At 43.4% G+C, this 17913-nt stretch overlaps 3 protein-coding genes and 1 long non-coding RNA gene across 5 annotated transcripts; 2 read left to right on the top strand and 2 right to left on the bottom strand.

Annotated features, from left to right (window-relative positions):
* Positions 1-425: 425 nt before the first annotated feature.
* On the bottom strand, positions 426-10780 carry LOC135430844 (uncharacterized). 2 transcript variants are annotated; one of them, XR_010436686.1, is made up of 2 exons: positions 10440-10780; positions 426-1035 (listed from the first exon to the last, which is right to left on the bottom strand). It is a non-coding gene; the product is annotated as an uncharacterized LOC135430844 (long non-coding RNA). The 2 variants fall into 2 exon arrangements; XR_010436687.1 differs by lacking the exon at positions 10440-10780 and adding an exon at positions 7265-7355.
* A 476-nt stretch (positions 10781-11256) lies between these two features.
* LOC135430790 (uncharacterized protein F13E9.13, mitochondrial) lies at positions 11257-12364 on the top strand. Its single transcript, XM_064685582.1, has 3 exons — positions 11257-11404; positions 11491-11573; positions 11637-12364. The coding sequence occupies exons 1-3, from the start codon at positions 11329-11331 to the stop codon at positions 12303-12305; spliced, it is 828 nt and encodes a 275-aa protein (XP_064541652.1). The 5' UTR covers positions 11257-11328; the 3' UTR covers positions 12306-12364.
* RhoGEF4 (Rho guanine nucleotide exchange factor 4) lies at positions 12315-14695 on the bottom strand. The gene is made up of 4 exons (XM_064685581.1): positions 14471-14695; positions 13828-14385; positions 13212-13765; positions 12315-13156 (listed from the first exon to the last, which is right to left on the bottom strand). Exons 1-4 carry the CDS (start codon positions 14601-14603, stop codon positions 12389-12391), a joined length of 2013 nt encoding a protein of 670 aa, XP_064541651.1. The 5' UTR covers positions 14604-14695; the 3' UTR covers positions 12315-12388.
* Positions 14696-15046: 351 nt separating this feature from the next.
* On the top strand, positions 15047-17634 carry Rint1 (RAD50 interactor 1). The gene is made up of 5 exons (XM_064685596.1): positions 15047-15308; positions 15369-16196; positions 16253-16478; positions 16539-17328; positions 17404-17634. Exons 1-5 carry the CDS (start codon positions 15168-15170, stop codon positions 17588-17590), a joined length of 2172 nt encoding a protein of 723 aa, XP_064541666.1. The 5' UTR covers positions 15047-15167; the 3' UTR covers positions 17591-17634.
* Positions 17635-17913: the final 279 nt, after the last annotated feature.

Raw genomic sequence — 17913 nt, 5'->3', positions numbered from 1 at the left:
GAAATTGTGTGCAAATGTTGGCGCGTTTTATCTATTTTCTTTTCTTTTTTTTTCAAAGTAAATTCCTTGTTATGATATTTATTTGAGCAGAATTTGTGCACCTTTTGGACTCTTTTTTATTTGTGTGGCAGCTGCAGCAGCGAAAAACATTGAAAGGCGTACTTAATGTGGCATGGCTAAACGATCGTAAAAAACATGGTTAAAGTGCTTCTAGTGGGAACATGTGTATTGTGTTGTTGTGTGTGTATTGGTGTGTGTATTGGTGTGTGTGTGTGCAACAGTTGCCGTTACTGGTTGCTATTTTATGGCTGTGGCAATAATAAAAATAAAATTAAATTGCAGACCACGCAACAGTTTGCAATTATGTGCAAATGCACATGGCCCTTGGCCAGGAGTCCAGTTTAAACGTTAAGCAGACGCTCAGCTTTTGGCCAATTTGTTTTTAATTGTTTCAACTGCTGCTGCTACTGCTGCTGCTGCTGCTACAATAACATTTATTTCAATTGAACTTTAGTTTTGAATTTTGTTTCACTTGTTGTCACAGCGCGCACTTTTTGAACTGATGTGAGTGCACTCACAATGGCCATTCATTTAGTCACTTTATTCATCATCATCGTCAGCATCTCCACACTGTAAAAACTTATTGGAGCTGTTGATTGCGATTACATTTTGCCTCTCCGCTTTGCTACTGCTAGTGCAACCTTCTGCGACGCCAGCCAACTGCGAACTGAACTGCTCCAGTTTCGTATTTCACCTTATAAAGTGCGAAGCGTCGCCGTCGCTGCTGCTGTCGCTGCTGCCGTTACTGCTCCCGTGTTATCCTTATAGGCGAGTCCCGACTGGTTGTGCCTGTCTGCTTCCAGCTGGCTGTTGGTTTGATAAGAAGCCGCATTGGTGTGCGTGTGCTTGGCGCTCTCGCGTCACACACTACTGAGCGCATGGGAGAGTGCGAGAGCGTGAGCGAAGCTATTGGAAAGTCAGAGCGTATTTGGCGATGTTTCTCTTCGCCAAGCTTTGCCAAGAAGTTGTGTTTAGCTGTTAGAAAGATTTGAAAAATTCGTTTCTTAAAAAAACTTGATTAATTTAATTAATAACTATACAAAAAATTGAAAAAATAATCACAACAAAAATTACTTAAATACTATATTAAATTAAAATAATATTAATATTAAATGTACTTTCCAATATAAGAAAATTTTATATTATTATTTTATTTGTTTTTCGAAATTTTAAAACTATTTATATATTAATCTGGAAAAGTATTTGAAGCAAATAAAAAAATTTTTATTTAATGTATCCATAAAATATTAAATATTTCTAAGATTCATATTAGCTTTCCTGATACGTTTATTGTTTTATTATTTTTTTTTTTTTCGTTGTCGAAATTAATTATGATTAATTGCTCCAATTATTAACATGCAATAATTGAAAAAACAGCATCCGGTATTTTTATTAATTTATGATTTGCTTATATTTTTTTTTATATTATCATTTAACTGTTGTCTATTCATTTTTCTTATTATTCATTTTTTCATTTAATCTCCAACTTCACATTTCATCTTTTTTGTCAAAAAGCAGTTACATTTATCTAGCTCGCTCGCTTTCACATCGTGCTTCTCTCTCTCTCACGCACACACGCACTCCATTTATCATGCTACGCAGTTCCGAGTTTTGGGTGTGAGCTTTCATGAATGAACACCCTCCTGTTGCATTTGTTTTTATTGTAAAAAGTAGGTGAGCATCTGGCTGGCTCTCGTTCTCCCGCTCACACTCACACTCACACACACACACAAGCGCCTGGCCCTGAAGTTCAAGATGAAGGTTATGCAGCAAGCAAAAACTCGAACGTAAAAGTTACACACGAGTGTATGTGTGTGTGTGTTGGAGAGGGCGAGCTTTTACTCTCACGCGCTCATTCTATGTTAGTCGTGCGCTCTCGTTCCGACGCTCACCTAAAACATCGCCCACTGCTAACATGTTGCTGTCCAGCTCGCGAGTCGCGACATTCGCGTCGTTTTGTTTTGTTTTCAATGTTCGCTTTTTGAATTACTTTTTTGTGTGCGTGTGCGTTTATGTGTGTGATGGGCGACACCAAGCAATGGCGCTGCCTGCAGTCCCCTCCCCACTTGTGCTCCTTTGGAGCCTTAGCTGTTTCTTTGGTTACGCATTTCTTCTGGCGCCCGCCTTGTGACCCAATTTTGTGCCTTCACGTACACGGCGCTCAGCTGGAACAGTTGGCAATCGGACAGTGGCAGCGGCGACGGCAGAACCAGAACCAGCAGCAGCAGCAGCGGCATGCCTGGCATTAAAGGCATTTGGTTTGCCCACAGATTTTGCAGTCATTCCTTGCGCTTGATTGGCTTTGTGCCTTTTTTGTGCGCTATCACATTTTGAGCGTGAAACAACAACAATCATAGGAGCAGTAGCATAGTCGGGAGGGGGCGGGGGATGTAGGCTGGGAATTGGAGCTCACATATTTGCATAGTGCATGAGGGCGTGAGGGCTTGCTACGTGGCGTATGCTTGATGCTCGCTTGCTGCCAATTACTTGTCAACATGTCGCGCTCCAGCAGCCAACCAACTAACTGTGATTGATTGTCTATACGTGTGTGTGCGGGTATGTGTGCGAGTGTGTGTGCGTGTGTGTGCGGGTGTATTTGTATTGTTGTCAGTGCATAGCTGAATGGGCAGCTAGCTTCCAAAACTGCAGCCTTGCTGCGAAGCAACTAAAAACTAAGCAACTAAGAATGTTCTAGTCGAGTTTGCCCGACTAAGAGATACCTTGTTATGGAAGCTAATGATTGATGATTAGTTATGTTTTCTAATTTCCTTTTCTCTAAAAAAGATTTTTCTAATAATTTTTGTGTGTACACTCTATAAACATAAAATATTCGTTCCATAATGAAGGAAATTCTATAAGAAATTTTACTCTTAACTTTTTTCAATTTTGAGTTTTACTCTTAATATACCCAATCTAGGTATACCACACGATTGTTCCTGTAGTCTGTAAGATAATTTTAGATTTTGGAGAGATGTCCGTTGAAATCATCAGGTATCGCAGATGCCTTCTACCGCTATACGCCCCTTTATCCATTTTCAGTGCTTACAGGGTATCAAAACATGGCCACCGAAGTTTTTGTTGTTGTTGTTGTTTAAAGTGACATTTCAAAGGACAACTGCACTTGAAATTGAACCGCTTGGACAGGCGGCAACAAAAATGCCTTGGCCCAACTAGTATGCCCTGCACGCTGCACACTGTGAAAATGATAAAAGTTTTTTGGAGCTGTGCGCTATCTTTTCTTAATTTGAGTTGGCCCAGTTAACAACTTAGCCCAGTCAATGATGTGAACTTTAGAACTTTGATTGGCTGACTGACACACAGAAAGACACACGCACACAAAGATACACACACAAGCATATAGTATACACATATAAATCTATATTTACACTGAGAGAAAAAATTTGTTGCATTCAAATGCAAATGGGAAGGGGTTAAAATTCATATAGTTTAATTTGTACAATTTGTTGTTGTTCCTTAAATAAATAAAACTGACTATTATAATAAAAAAAAACGATTTGAGTAGAAAAAAGGATTTGAGTCATTTAAATAGACGAGCAACAACTTATTTTAGATAAAGTTCTGTATTTTGAACCTGTATTTAATCATTTGGGGAATACAAACATTATTTTCAAATAAAAATTTTGTTTTTAAACACACAGAAATTTCGGCCTGGACTTGATTGTGATGTGGTTTTGCCTTGGTGTGAGTATAAAACTCTTGACTTCTATTGTTTTAACTATTATAAGTACAGGATATAGCTACAAAGATAATGTTCTATCTATAGCTATAGCTAATGTAATACTACATCCAAACTCTAGCCTGCTATTCGAACCCGGATCCAAGTTCCTCAATTGCCTAGATGACCTTACACTTAAAAAACGAAGTCTGGGGAACTTTTCTCCAAGTGTAGAAAAGAATTTTGTGGAGTCTTAGCCATGCAGTGGAGACTGCAGAGAAAATCCGGTGCCTCATTAAAAACATAATCCAACAGCTGGGATAACTTAATTTGTGCTTGAGCAGAAATGCCAGGATACAAGAGCCGGAATGCTCCGCAGGCTGCCCTTAAGTGCATTTTCTGCTACAGTTGCAGCCAAAGCGGGTGGCATTTAAGCTGATAAGCCCCCGGGCCTGGCTTAGACAAATGCAAATGCAAAATTGTAGCTACAACGGAATGTCAGCTATTTGTACGGCAATGGGCAACAACAATTGCGAAAATAGATCCACATTGTGGCAGTATAAATCACAGTTACTAATTATGCTTTCATTTCGACCCGGTTTACGCAATCTAATCAGATCTGGACTCCGGACAGGCCCAGGAAAAATGTCGAGTAAATACCAAAGCCAAATGCCAATGTTGCCTAGACACGCAAAAGAGAAAATACATTCCGAAAATAAAAAGCAGAAAAAGAAAACATTTTGTGGTGCTGTGACTATGGCCATTATCACACAACTCACATAAATAAACCAGGTCAAAGTTTAAACGGTTTTTCAGTGCTCAGCGATGCGCACGTGAAAATTAAGGTAAAAGTGCAAAGCAAAACAAAATGAGCAGTGGGAGCATTTTTTATTAGCTAAAGCATTCCCCAGTCCCCTATATCAGGACGAGAAAAGTTCGAAAGTTTAAAAAAAAACGAGGTATTTTACGCGCTTCAGTTTTTATTTGCTAAAATTTAAACCAAAATAAGGTTTACTTATCGCTATATTTCCACTCAGTTTTTATATCTGGACTGTTCTCTCCACTCTTTTAAATTTCCCCTTAATTTCCCCTTTTTCCAAATTTTAACAATTTTGTCAATTGTTGCCTTTAATTTCTGATATGATATTAAAATAAAATTTTAAATATCGCTAAATTCACTTTGTTTTCTTATCTTGGCAGTTGTCTCCACTCTTTAAATTTCCCCTAAATTTGGGAAATTCGTTTCGAATTTCCTTATTGTGAAATTTTTTCTAAGTAACATTTTTTGATTTTGCCAAACTTAAAAAAATATCTCCGTATTTTTCTTCAATTAACATTTTTTCGAATTTCCCTGTAAATTTCCTAACGAATCGCCCTTTTGCAAAACGGTAATTTTCATTGGCAGCCAAAAACAACTGCACAAAAGTGAATATACAACAATTTCCATAAAAATATTATGAAAATAAAAACACTTTTCAATTTTCACTCTATAATATATGGTCACACTTCAAATGCGATGCACGCGCGCATCTCTAATTAGGCAAAATAAAAAGTGTAGCATATTTTAGTGCGAAGACTTTTAATGTGTGCGCCACACGTTGCGACAGTCGCGATAAAGCGACTCGATAGAATATCTGCCCACGCCCCAAATTGAGGCCGTTGAAATAACTTTAATACGTTGGCCTGACAGTTGTCGTTGTTGTTTTTGTTGTTGTAGTTTATTTGTCTACTGTTACTTTCGGTTTGGCTGGTTTCAAGGGTGTGACCGCATTTGCACCTGAGGTCGGTCACGAAGACTTCGCCTTGAGCCACGTTTCTATTCTCATGCTGTTGTTGTTGTTGTCTGTGGCGCAGTTTAATTAAAGTTTAGTTTACTTGAAATTTCGTTGCTCATATTATTGCTTTATTTACTGAAGCGTTGCCAAGCCCTGACCCTTTAGCCCTCGCTGCCTACCTCTTTAATCCCGCCGCTCGAGTGCCAGTTGCGTAATTTATTTGACTTCTAAGCATTGCAGCAAATTGTGCGCACGTGGCGTATGCGTGTTATTTTCATTTATTTCTCTAGACCTGTGCAACGCCTGCAGTTTTGGGCCCTACACCCTTTCATATACTGTATTTATTTTTCATGGCTATAATCGAAAACCTTTTTCCTTGCCAATTTCTTTTGATACGATTTCTTTCTCCCTTTTTTCGCTTTGTCTGCCAAGTTTTGTCACGTAAATCAATTAAGCAACGGTTCAAGCGAACTTATTGGATGGCATGAAAAAGTCTCGAACAGGTTTCAGACAAAGGCAAAAACCGAAAAAAAAAATTAAACAATTTGCCAGCTGAGCTTGCTCGTTCCGACGATACTCTGTACAAGAAATAAGGTACGTCAGGTTACAAAGGGAAAACTGTGTTAAGCAAATCTTATTTTGTGCCTAAAATCATTTCAATATGCCCTTTTTTAGCGCATTTCTAGTGTAAAAAGGTTATCTGTGTGAAAAGTGTGAAATTCGCAGCTGTCAGTACATTCAAGATGAGTTGGTTCAGGTGCCCGAAGCAGCCAAATAGCGAACATTATGCCGAAAAGTTTTCGAACAATACAAATATTAGAAAACTGCCGAATTTTCAGCTTAAATAAACTAATATATTAAACGGGCTGGGCCACACCCACAAAAGCAGGCGACTTCGATTGAAGCCTCAAGGTTGCAGTCAATAGAATTGTATTTGTATTTGTATTTGTATTTGGTCCCAGTTGGACGCCTGGCCTAGACTTGGCCAATTTGCAGCGCCGTCTGGTCGAGCTTTGCGTGCACGGCCTTTGGCCACGAAACGTTGATCGATGGCGGCCAGAAATTATGGCCAAAGATATTGTGACACGCGATTCCATTTTGTTCAGACAGTTTATGCCATTTGCATGGGAATTGGTAATTTTCATTTAAGTTTATTAACTAATTGCATTCGCACTCGCTAATGGAAAATGCGCTCGACAATGCCATATAAAATGGTTAATTTATCACGCGTCCCACACGGCGCATGGTTTATATATTTAAATCAATGTCGTCAAATTGCGGGGAAAAACCAATTAACAAAGTGCTCAACGACATTGTCAAAGTGTGAAAATGGTAGTTGATGGGGCAGCAACAGCAACAGACGTTGCATACGGCAGGCTGCAAGTGAGCTTCATATGGATCAAAGCTGCAGCTGACAGCTGCCAGTTGCTAACTTTTCAATTAGCCAAAAGTTGGTCACAGCATTATTTAGTGGCCCAAAGGAAAAGGGCTTATATGCGCCTTCTTTACAGTAAAAACTTGCCGGAACGGACAAACTCTTTAGCCGAGTAATTTATTTAGCGCCAATCTCTTCGACTTACTTTTGACCGGTACAAAAAGTTTAACTGCAAAGAACAAACAAGTTTCTTGACAATAAAAATTTATGTGAAAATTAAAAAAATAAGTTAACTTAACAAAAATTATTTGTGGTTCAGTTTGCGGAACGATTTAATGTCTCGCTTAAGGCTTTATTTGTTAAGTCGATTTTCCTCACCCATTAACTTAGTTTTAGGGTTGAACTTTGGTTGGTTTTTGTAGAAGGGAATATCTCTTAGCCCACAATATATATATATTCTTGGTCAGTATCAAGGGTCAATCAATGGCTCCTTTGTCTATATTAAAACTATTATTATGACATATTATTATGACATACTTTCTATACAGTACATAATTACATGTGCCGGAATCGGCCAAATCTTGCCACTATATCATATATGTATATGCCATAGGAAAGATCGCTTCTTGCATGAAAAACTTATCTGTTCATCAAAACATCTTAACCAAGCTCAGCAATTGTGAGCTTTCACCTGCCTACGCACATTTTTTCAACCTGTTTGCTGTAGTTATCTTTTTAGTGCACATATTTTTTACAGTGTAAGCACTTGCATTAACTTGTGTGTTGCTTATTATATTGGCCAAAGTTATGGGCAGCTAATTAGCTGGCGGACAAAAGCGGCAGTTAGGTAGAAACGCTTTCAGAACGAAAGCTTGAATAACTGTTGCTTGCTTGAAGGATATCCTGCCTATTCTGTTTGCCTTTCAATGCAGCATTCACACCCACACACCTACACACACACACACGCACACACAGATACACATAATTGCGATACACTCTTTGTGTACCTTGCATAATCGCAAAAGCAAGCTACAAAGGCAAACACGGAAACAACTTGTTGCAACTACAGCAACAAAAAGCACGTGTGTGTGTGTGTGTGTGTGTGTGTGTGTAGGTGTGCGCTTGTGTCTGTTTGCTACAACAAAAGCGAGGCTCAGGTGTTGAGTGTTGCGCTCAGCACACGTTATAAATAATTTATGTTGTTTGCGGAGCAGGTGTACAAAATTCATGCCACTTCGGACCTTGTGTTAAGAGCTGCTCCTTCAAAAATCCTTCAAAAGCAAACTCAAAATACTTAAGATGTGTGCATCTAAATTAAAGCAACAAAATATCAATTTAAACCTTATGCTTATGCCAACATTAACAAACTTTGAGCGCGCCCAGCGTTTTTCTTAAAATCTTAAATATTTGCTTTTCACCCATTTTCCATTCACTGAGTAAGTGCAAGGGGTGGATTTTCTAAACTCGAGGACATGTAACGGTTAATTTTTTGTAGAGATTTTATCGTTTGGCCTGTGAACAATCAAAATTCATTCGCGTTAACATTTAAACAATAAATTGTATTATATCAAACACAATTAATGGAAAAAGCTGGTCTCTGTTGATATTGAGTGGGAATGAAAACGATTCGAATTCCATCGGAGTCAAGAATATCAAAACATCACTTTCTTTTTCAAATATTTTCAATATTTTCAAAACCACAAAAAAAATGAAAGCTTGGTCTATTGAAACTAGAAACCTAACCTAAGATTTCGGACAAGGAAGTAGATTTTGAACAATTTAATTTAACATATTTCTTAACTAAGCTTTAAAAGTTACTTCAAAGAAAATCGAAAATAAAACAATTGAATTTACTAAACTCACACCTATATTACCATTCCCTCCATATTCCACGCTTGTCGGTCGAAAGCGTAACTAAAGCGTTTCTCTTGAAACGATGAAACACAAAGCCACTCAAAAAATAAAGTAGTATAATGCTGTATAATACAAAGTTACTACACTTACATCTATACCATTCCCTCTATATTCCACGTTTGTTAGTGGAAAGCGTAACTAAAGCGTTTCTCTTGAAAAGATGAATCACAAATCAACTTTTTAGCCTTTTTCCTGATTTGCAAACAACACCAATAGTTAATTAGTGTAAAGCTACTAACACATTAGCTCTCAGCCCTGACACGTTTACAGTGTTTACAGTGCAAGCCAAACAGCAAATCGTAATTCAATTAAATTTATTTAATTGCTTGCGCATTTTGCAAATAACAACTCGTTCAACACAAAGGACCCGCAGTAGGGCTTTTATCGATGAACAACAATGGCCATAAGCACTTTTACATATTGTAAATAAAACAAAGAGCAATTGTAACATGCACAAAACATACGTGTGTAACTATAGCGCAGAATAAAACAATGCCAAACAGAACAAACAAATGGTAACGCCGGATGCGAATGTGAATGCGAATGTGAATGTGAATGTGAATGCGAATGCGAATGCCCAAATGCGTGGGTGTATGTGCACGGCGCGAGGGGGGCGCGGTAATTGAAATGCCGTGGCGCGCAGCGAGTGCCCCTGCCGTTTCCGCTAAGCACAGGCAATCAGACATAGGCACGGCCAACACCAAACCGAACCAACATCCCCCCGCCCACCGACACATCCCGCCAACGGCCCTCGATCTGCTCCAAAAGCAAATCAAACTCAAGGACAGCGACCGCCACAATTTCAAACAATGTAACAAGGGACGAAGGCTACAGTCGAGCGTGCCCGACTAGCTAAATACCCTACGTACTATGCAATAGGTATTTTTGGCAGCACCTGTGCTTTTCCTAAGCACCACTGCGGAATATGTTCTTAAACAAGTTCTATATTTATCATCCGATAGATAAACATGAATAATATACTAATAATAATAATATAAATATATATAAAAACTTATTCCTCGTATGTAAGCGAGACGCCTTATACAAAACTTAAAGTCTTTACCTCTTATTGCGTGCTGCAATAACTTCAAACGGACGAACAGAGAGACAGACGGAGAGAAAGAAATAGCGGGATCGAGCCAGCTGTATGTATGTATGGAGTCGGCGATGCCACCTTTTGCCTGTTACATAAATATAAATCTTTAACTCTCATTGCGTGCTGCAATATCTTTAAACGGACGAACAGAGAAACAGACGGAGAGAAAAATATAGCGGGATCGAGCCAGCTGTATGCATGCAATGGTGTCGGCGATGCCGCCTTTTGCCTGTTACATAAATATAAACAGCTGCAATATACCGCAATTTAACCGTTTTCAATGGGCAGCGGACAGAACAGGCAACGCAATGTTAAAAGCGAAGCCTTTTCATTTTGCAATTTCTAAACAGCTGCCAATGCTTTTTTCCGGCCACCGTTGTTGCCATGACGTCCTGTTGCCGCGATAAGCCTTTGCCTTTTGTTTTAGCAGGACGCCGCGAATTGATGCCGCACCACGCGGCGCCCTTTTAATGGACAGCCATTAGACGCAAGCCTTAACTTTAGCACACCATAAAAGTACACAAACAAAACGCAGTTACTTACGTGACGTGCATGCTGTGGATTAACGCATGCAGCTTGGATTAAAAGTCCCGTGGAACAATTTAAAAAAATATAAATTTACACAAAGAACGCAAAACAAAAAAAGCACTTCACTTTAAAAATGGCTGCGCTTGGACTGATCTGTACAATCGAGTGGGCAGCTCGCATGCATGGCTGCCACTTGTAAAACTAGTTTGTACCAACAAATACAAGAAAGTGTACCATTGTCGGTGAATGTGTACCATGTTTAAAGGAGTTTTTAGATCATTTACGATGGGAATAAATGGTCGTAGATATTTTACCATATATATTTGAATATAGATTAATTGAAATGTTTTTCAGAGGTAACCAGAAACAGTAAAAAGTAGTAGTGGGTAACTATATATGTAAATATTGTATATGTACCATATTATTAAAGAAAAGACCCAGTGTACCATTGAACCAATAAGGTACCAGATTAGGTACCGTTTTAGTTCATATGGCACACGCATTAAATCAGTGTTGAAAAAATAAACAGTTACTTAATATTCTCAGTTGCTTCAATTATAAATTCGTAATTAATGAAATAAATGAAAAGTTAATCGCAAGCAGCTGTCCGCACGCTATTAATAAAACTTTTTCTGAATATATTTATATTAAGATTATATTGTTGCTTTTATATTGTTAATTGTATTAATTGCGCGTTGTTTAAAGTCTTAACAGCAGCAAACGCATGGTTGCATTGTAAAACCTCATCAAGCCACTGGCCGCAGCTGTTTAAAGTAGTGTTGAGAAATAGTTGAGCCCTGCTCACAGCTGTTGCGCCTTGGCTCATCTCTAATTTATATGTGCATCTCGCTCACGCACTTGTTGCTCTTTAGTCCGAAATTAGTTTTTATATATTTTACTTGCAATGCAACGATTTCTTAGTGTATTTGGTGAACAAAAATGCAAAATTATTGGCATGATACATGTGGATGCGCTGCCAGGTAAGGCCGTGTCGCATGCTGCAAAAAACAAACGCATTTTCGCATTGATTTTAATAGAACAAAATAAAACCTAACAACAACTCAAGGCACGCCGCGCTATGCCGGCAACTGGCAACAGAGCATTGAGAAGGCCAAGCACGAGGCGGAGCTGTACAAAAAGCACAAAGTGGTAGGCAGACAATGGCAATAAATACATATCAATGCATATAGCCTAATGTCCACTTCCCCACAGGACGCTGTGATCATTGAGAATATGCACGACATACCCTATGTGCAGGATCGTCTGCTGGGGCCCGAGATTGTCTCCTGCATGACCCGACTGTCGCAGGCTGTGCGCAGCATCATGCCCCTCCGGACGCCCTGCGGCGTGCAGGTGGTTGCCTGCGGCAACAAACAGGCACTGGCCATAGCCAAGGCCTGCCAGCTGCAGTTCATACGCGCCGAGAGCTTTGTCTTTGGCCATGTGGCCGACGAGGGCTACACGGACGCGTGTGCCGGTGATCTGTTGCGCTATCGCAGGCACATTGATGCACAGGATGTCCTCGTATTTACGGATATCAAAAAGAAGCACAGTTCGCATGCCATTACGGCGGATGTTAGCCTGCTGGAAACGGCGCAGGCCGCAGAATTCTTTCTCACCGACGGCATCATCGTTACGGGCGCGGCAACGGGCAAGGCGGCCAGCGACAAGGATGTGCAGGAGCTGTCGGGCAAGCTGAAGGTGCCACTCATGATTGGCTCCGGTGTGACCAAGGAGAACATAAGTCAATATTACCATGATGCACAGGCAGTTATCATAGGCTCGCACTTCAAGCATAATGGCAACTGGGAGCAGGATATCGACGAGCAGGCGCTGGAGAATTTTATGCACAAGGTCTGTGCGCTGCGAGCGGCGGCGTAAATGCGACCATTTGTATTGTAAATGCTTTTATTGTGTATATAAATGAATTGAAATTGTGATATGGTTTGTGGCATAAATTAATTCTAGAAAAGATTGGCAAAAAAGTCATAAATACGCTCGCGTAGCGAGGGGGGAGCTTTAATGGCGCCCGCATTGCTGCCGCCGCTGCAGCTGCTCGGGAATACAAATGGCTTCTGTTCGTACGCATCTAGCGTATCGTCAAACTTAACGCGCTTCTTTTGTGGCGCCGCATACAAATGTTCCTCCTGTCTAGATTGCAGCGTCATCTGGCCGGGCGTTGTCCAGCCGCCACTTTTCTGACTGCCTCCACTCGAGCGCAGCGGGAAGAGCACATCACAAAAATTGCCATCCCCCAGCTCCGCATCAAACAGATCCTCACGCTTAATGGCCGTGGGTATGGTATTGTCCACGTTATGCGCCCGAAAATAGGACTTGGAATCGGAGTAGCGACTGGCGAAGCCATAGCTGGGATCCGAATCCTGCGGCTGAGCTGAGTTGGGTTTGCTGCGCTTGAGTATGCCGCGCACATTGCCGGACTTATCGCCGCCGGTGGCAATCATTTTGTAGAGCCTGGAAATGCGATTCTCCTTGCTGGAGGACAGCTGCTCCTCTGTATTGATTGGACGACGCAGCTGGACTGCGGGCGGCGGCGGAGCTGGACGCTTGACAGCCGCCGACGAAATTGTTGTGGACACCTTGGGCGGATTTGGTGCAGCGCTGGGAAACTTGCGCTTGCGCTGAAAGCAAATGGTTTGGTAACCGGCTGACATATCGGCCTCGTCCTCGGAATCGGTGCTGCGATTCTTGTTGCGAAACACAGTCTCGTAGTCCTGCAAAAAATACAGCTTAGCTACAACTGGCACCGCTTGAGGATTGGCTACTCACGCATTTGCGCTTGTTGGGACTCAGTACATAATCGGCGCCAAATTTCTTCATGTCCTTTTTGCGAATGGGCGTCCGTTTGCTGGAGTCCTTGCGCAACGTCTTGCGGCACTGCACATGCAGATCGATGGCATCGCGTATGAAGCCCACCCAGGTGCGTGCCACCTGGAGATCATCGCTGCCAAAGATGATGCCATCACTCTGACAGGTCAGCTTGAAATTGCCGGGCAACATCTCGTAAACTTTGCACTTCTTGAGCGGAAAAATGCAGCAGCATTCGAGAGAGTTCTCCACCTGAGTATTGGGCGGACGCTCCTTGATCACCTTGCAGTACATGAATATGTCCGACATGAGCACACAATAGCGCTTGATCTGCTGACCCTTGTGCGTGATCTTGTAGAGCATGCCCTCCTTGATGACCCGTCGCGAGGGCTTCACAATGTTGGGCGTGCGATTGACGAGCGAGTTTTGTAGATGTATCAAGTACTGTGTTATCTCCTGCTCCTCCACGCAGGAATTGATATGCGAGGCCGTCGCCTCAATCTCCTTGACCGATTCTGTGAGACAAAGAAGAACATTGAGATCCTGTGCAGAAATTGGAATAGGAATAGGAGCTTGCCCTTCAGCAGCTTGTAGTCCGCATCCGCGGGGCTTGTGTAGAGCAACACTTGCTCCAGCAGCAGCTTGTAGCGTGGCACACGCTGTATGGGCACAATCATGAGTGCGTTTAGCTTGCGCTGCACCTCTGGCCGGCTCTCGGTCTCCTCCAGAAATTTGCGAAAAACCGGATTCTTGCTAATCAAATCCTGCAGTATGAACAAAGCGCCGCGATAGTCAAACGCATACACGGAATACAGCTTGAAGAACGGGGCCATCTTGATGAAGGCATGCGCCACATTCTCCATGTTGGCCTCCAGCTCGCGCAGGAACTCGCCATTCAAGTTGTGAATCATCTCGATTTGTCCAAATAGCGCCGTATGATTGGAGGCATCAATGATGGCCTGCTCCTTGAGCGGGCGCACAAAGTAGGTCATCAGCAGCTCCAGCTGCTCCAGGTAGGACTTCTCCGATGTGATGATCTCCTGCACGGCCTGCAGACGGAAGCCAATGCGTTTGCCCGCCTCCGGATTGGGTGAGCCGATGGGGCTGCTCGAGTTGCTGTCCAGCATAGAGCATACTGTCATGGAAGCAATACAAATTAGAAAAAAGAAGCGAAGGCGTCCTGCGAAGGCATCCTAGTCTCGGCCACGCCCACCGCTTACCTTTCTTACGCGACTTGGCTGTCAGAAGGTTTCGCTCCTGCAAAACCTGACGTAGCTCGCGACTGAAGCTGAGCGGTGTATGCGGCGAGCTGGCGACGCCTTGGGTGTGGCTCTTTTGTCTCGGCGTAAACATTTTCACTTAAATTTTCCGCGATGAAAAGTTAATGCAACGCGACGCCAACTGCAACACCTGCTGGCGGCTGTGTTTGAAAATTGCCATTCACTGAGAACGGCAACAAACGGACTTATCGGTATTTATAGTAATGCAGCCCTGCAAGAACAGTAGCCGCAGCTCTCTTTTGAATCAGAGCGCCACAGTGGAACCAGCTATAAAAAAAAAACAGTATAATTGCTCAATGGGCAGCCTAATAACAATAGATTTTGCAGTCCTGCGTTCCTCTATATCTGCTTTGAATAAAAGCGTCACAAGTGAATGTGGAAGATAAAACACTTTGAATGGTCTCAATTGATAACACAGCCCTGAATCAATTGGATGAATTGTGTTCATTTCTTTAGTTCCAGTTGAAGCCACAAGTGGAACCACAAAATCAATCAGTGAACAACTTTTACTTGTTCACTCTTTGGAAACAGCAACTGCAGCCATGGTTCGAGAGTGACTGCATCAACAATAATTATTTTTATACGTGTTCGTAGCCCAATTAATGTTTTAGACTTTTATTTGAATGCGCCACACAGAATGCACGCCAAGCTGAGTGAACTGGAAAGGCGCATTGCGGAGCGGCTGAACGAAAAGATTGGCAAAGATGCCAATCAGCTGCATCGCGCCGCTTTGCTCGTGGACAGCTACAAGGAGCGTCTGCAAACGCTGAGCCAAACCGTGAGTAGAAACAGGGTTTGGCCAGGAAACTAGCGCATCTAACTGCTTCACGGTTTACAGCTCAACTATGAGGAGCCGCAGAACGTGTCCAGCTACAAGTCGGCGTTCCAATGCCAGCAGCAGGTCTGCGAGAGCATTGACTTTGAGCTGGAGAAACTGAAGCAATTCAGCGCGAAACTGAAGCTCAAGCTGGAGGAATGCCAGCCGGCACTGCTGGGCGTGGCCGAGGATCTGCAGCAGGTGCGTCAGCTGCAGAATGTGACGCAGTATTTGCGCCTGGTGCAGGACATACAGGAGATCAGCGCCGCGCTGAGCGCCGCCATCAATGGCAAGGACGAGGCCAAGCTGGTCAACATCTATCTGACCCTATACGAGGGCAATGACTGCGAGCACAGCGTCGTGGGTCGCCTGCAGGCCGTGCAGGCACGCTCCCTCAAATCCTACGCCGAAGCCACAGCCATCTACTGGCACAAGCAGCTCATGCAGCGGCTCTCCAGCGAATTTGAGGCTGTGCTCAAGGCCATGCGCTGGGCGCACTTGGAACAGCAGCCCCTAAACTATTCCCCGAGCCGGGACACTGCCAAGGCGCAACTGCTGGCCGAATATATGTTCCTCATCAAATCGCCAGCGGAGGAGCATGCGCCGCTGCAAAGCATAACGCCCAGCATTGTGTGCCCGCCCATTAGCCAGGTGGTGAAGCTGCTGCTGGCGCCTTATCGCCAGCGTTTCATGTTCCATTTTACAGGCACGCGGCAAACGAATCGATTGGACAAGCCCGAATGGTTCTACACACAGATACTCAACTGGGGCAAGGAAACGCATTTCTTTGTGGGCAAAACGTTTCAGCCGGCGGCCATGAAAGCGGGCAGGCTGGACTATAATATCAGAGTAAGCTAGCTGCCAGGATCTGCCTGTAGACCATGCTAAATGATTTCCCATTGCAGCTGGAATTCATGCGCGGCCTGGTTCAGCTGACCATTGAGAAGCTGGCCGTGGACATTGAACAAATAGCACAGGATGAGAATCTGTTTGCGCATCTGCTGGACGAAACGCTGGCTTTCGAGTCGGAGCTGCGTGAAACCTTCGGCTATCCGGCCAGCTTTCCCAGCGCCATCTCAGTGCTCACACAGCCCATGTACTTGCTGCGCTGGATCGCTCTGGAGGAGCAATGTATGCTGGACTTGAATATAGGCTTAGAAATTCAGCTCACTTTTTTTTTACTCTCCCCAGTTTGTGGTCAGAAAATGGATCAGATACTGCAGGCGGAGACGCCGTTCCAGCTGATCGATCCGAACACCTACGAGGATGACTTGAAGATACCCAAATGTGCGGACCAATTTATGCGCCTGCTGGACGCCATCAAGGATCGGTATTATGCACTCATCCAACCCGGACATCAGCTGCAGTTTCTGCAGCTGCAACTCGAGCTAATCGACAGTTTCCGGCGGCGTCTGGTGCAGCTGCACAGCAGCGGCGCCTTGGCCAGCCTGCCCGTGCTGAATGCCATCAATTATTTGATAATGGTTCTGCGCGAATGGGGTGAAAATGTGCATTATCTGCACTTGCATGCGGCGCTGGCGGGGCCGAATGCCAGCGAAATAAATTCCGTGTTTGAGCCCGCCGTCGCCGAGCTGGAGCACTGGGCGCGACAGCTAATGAAGAATCTGGCCAACAAGGCGGTCAACGAGATGAAGGCCAAGTCAATGAACTATCGCCACGATGCCTGGCCGACGATGCCCGAACAGAATAGCCGGGAGCCCTTCATACTCTCGCCCAGCGGCGGCGAAATGTTTCAGGTTTTGGTCACGCTGCTGCACAATCTGGAGCGCGAGCTGTCCGCCAATCTGTTCAATCAGACGCTGCGCCTGATGGCCCAGCAGATCGATGACTTTATGCTGGAGAACATGGTGTTGAACACCAGATTCTCGCCCGCGGGCGCCGCTCAATTCAACTACGACATGACGCTGCTCTTCGCGCTCTTCGGCCAATACACACGTCGGCCCGAGCTGCTCTTCAAGCGGTGAGTCATCTTATTATTAGTAGCGACTCGAATTTTGCTAAAATATCATATTTATATCGTTTATCATTCATTTAGAATCCATGACGCTGGCAAATTGCTGACGGCGGCGCGGGGCACGGCTTTATTGCTGCTCGAAACGCTGCGCGGCGGCCAAACGGCCGAGGAGAAGACGAAGCCGCTGCATGAACTGCGCGTGCTCGGTTTGGACAGCAAACAATGCATCGAGGTGCTCGAGCGACGCACAGACATTAAAATGTTTTGAAATAAATGCAAACGTGGCAATCATTGTGATCGGATCGGGCAAAATGTCTCTGTATTTATATTGACTACGTCAAATTTGGGTCGCCTTTCAGATACTTTGCCAAGTTCGGCTGTAGCTAGTTGCAAGAAATGGGCTATGTTTAACAATTATACGTTCGCAGAGCGTATGATAATCGCGTTTTATAATATAAAGTATATGTACTTTGTGAACACTATCAATTGTTGGTTCGTCGCCTTGTTTCTAGGCAAGCCAGTCTCCTAGTTTTGAAGCTATCTTCAAGAAACTTTCCATAGGTCAGCCTCTACGCATGTTAATGTCCATAG

The sequence above is a fragment of the Drosophila montana genome, unplaced genomic scaffold, assembly GCF_035044405.1.
Source record: "Drosophila montana isolate Dmon_TW-CO22-7 unplaced genomic scaffold, ASM3504440v1 contig_3083_1, whole genome shotgun sequence".
Classification (NCBI taxonomy): domain Eukaryota; kingdom Metazoa; phylum Arthropoda; class Insecta; order Diptera; family Drosophilidae; genus Drosophila; species Drosophila montana.
The sequence above is the reverse complement of the archived record's forward strand: the minus strand, read 5'-3'. Positions and strand labels throughout refer to the sequence as shown.

Coding starts and splice junctions, on each gene's coding strand:
- LOC135430790 (XM_064685582.1), top strand. CDS start 11,329: ATGCAACGATTTCTTAGTGTATTTGGTGAACAAAAATGCAAAATTATT. Junction 11,405..11,490: donor ACATGTGGATGCGCTGCCAG/GTAAGGCCGTGT, acceptor CAACAACTCAAG/GCACGCCGCGCTATGCCGGC. Junction 11,574..11,636: donor TGTACAAAAAGCACAAAGTG/GTAGGCAGACAA, acceptor ACTTCCCCACAG/GACGCTGTGATCATTGAGAA.
- RhoGEF4 (XM_064685581.1), bottom strand. CDS start 14,603: ATGTTTACGCCGAGACAAAAGAGCCACACCCAAGGCGTCGCCAGCTCG. Junction 14,386..14,470: donor AGCCAAGTCGCGTAAGAAAG/GTAAGCGGTGGG, acceptor CTTCCATGACAG/TATGCTCTATGCTGGACAGC. Junction 13,157..13,211: donor GTCCCAACAAGCGCAAATGC/GTGAGTAGCCAA, acceptor TATTTTTTGCAG/GACTACGAGACTGTGTTTCG.
- Rint1 (XM_064685596.1), top strand. CDS start 15,168: ATGCACGCCAAGCTGAGTGAACTGGAAAGGCGCATTGCGGAGCGGCTG. Junction 16,197..16,252: donor GGCTGGACTATAATATCAGA/GTAAGCTAGCTG, acceptor TTCCCATTGCAG/CTGGAATTCATGCGCGGCCT. Junction 16,479..16,538: donor GATCGCTCTGGAGGAGCAAT/GTATGCTGGACT, acceptor TACTCTCCCCAG/TTTGTGGTCAGAAAATGGAT.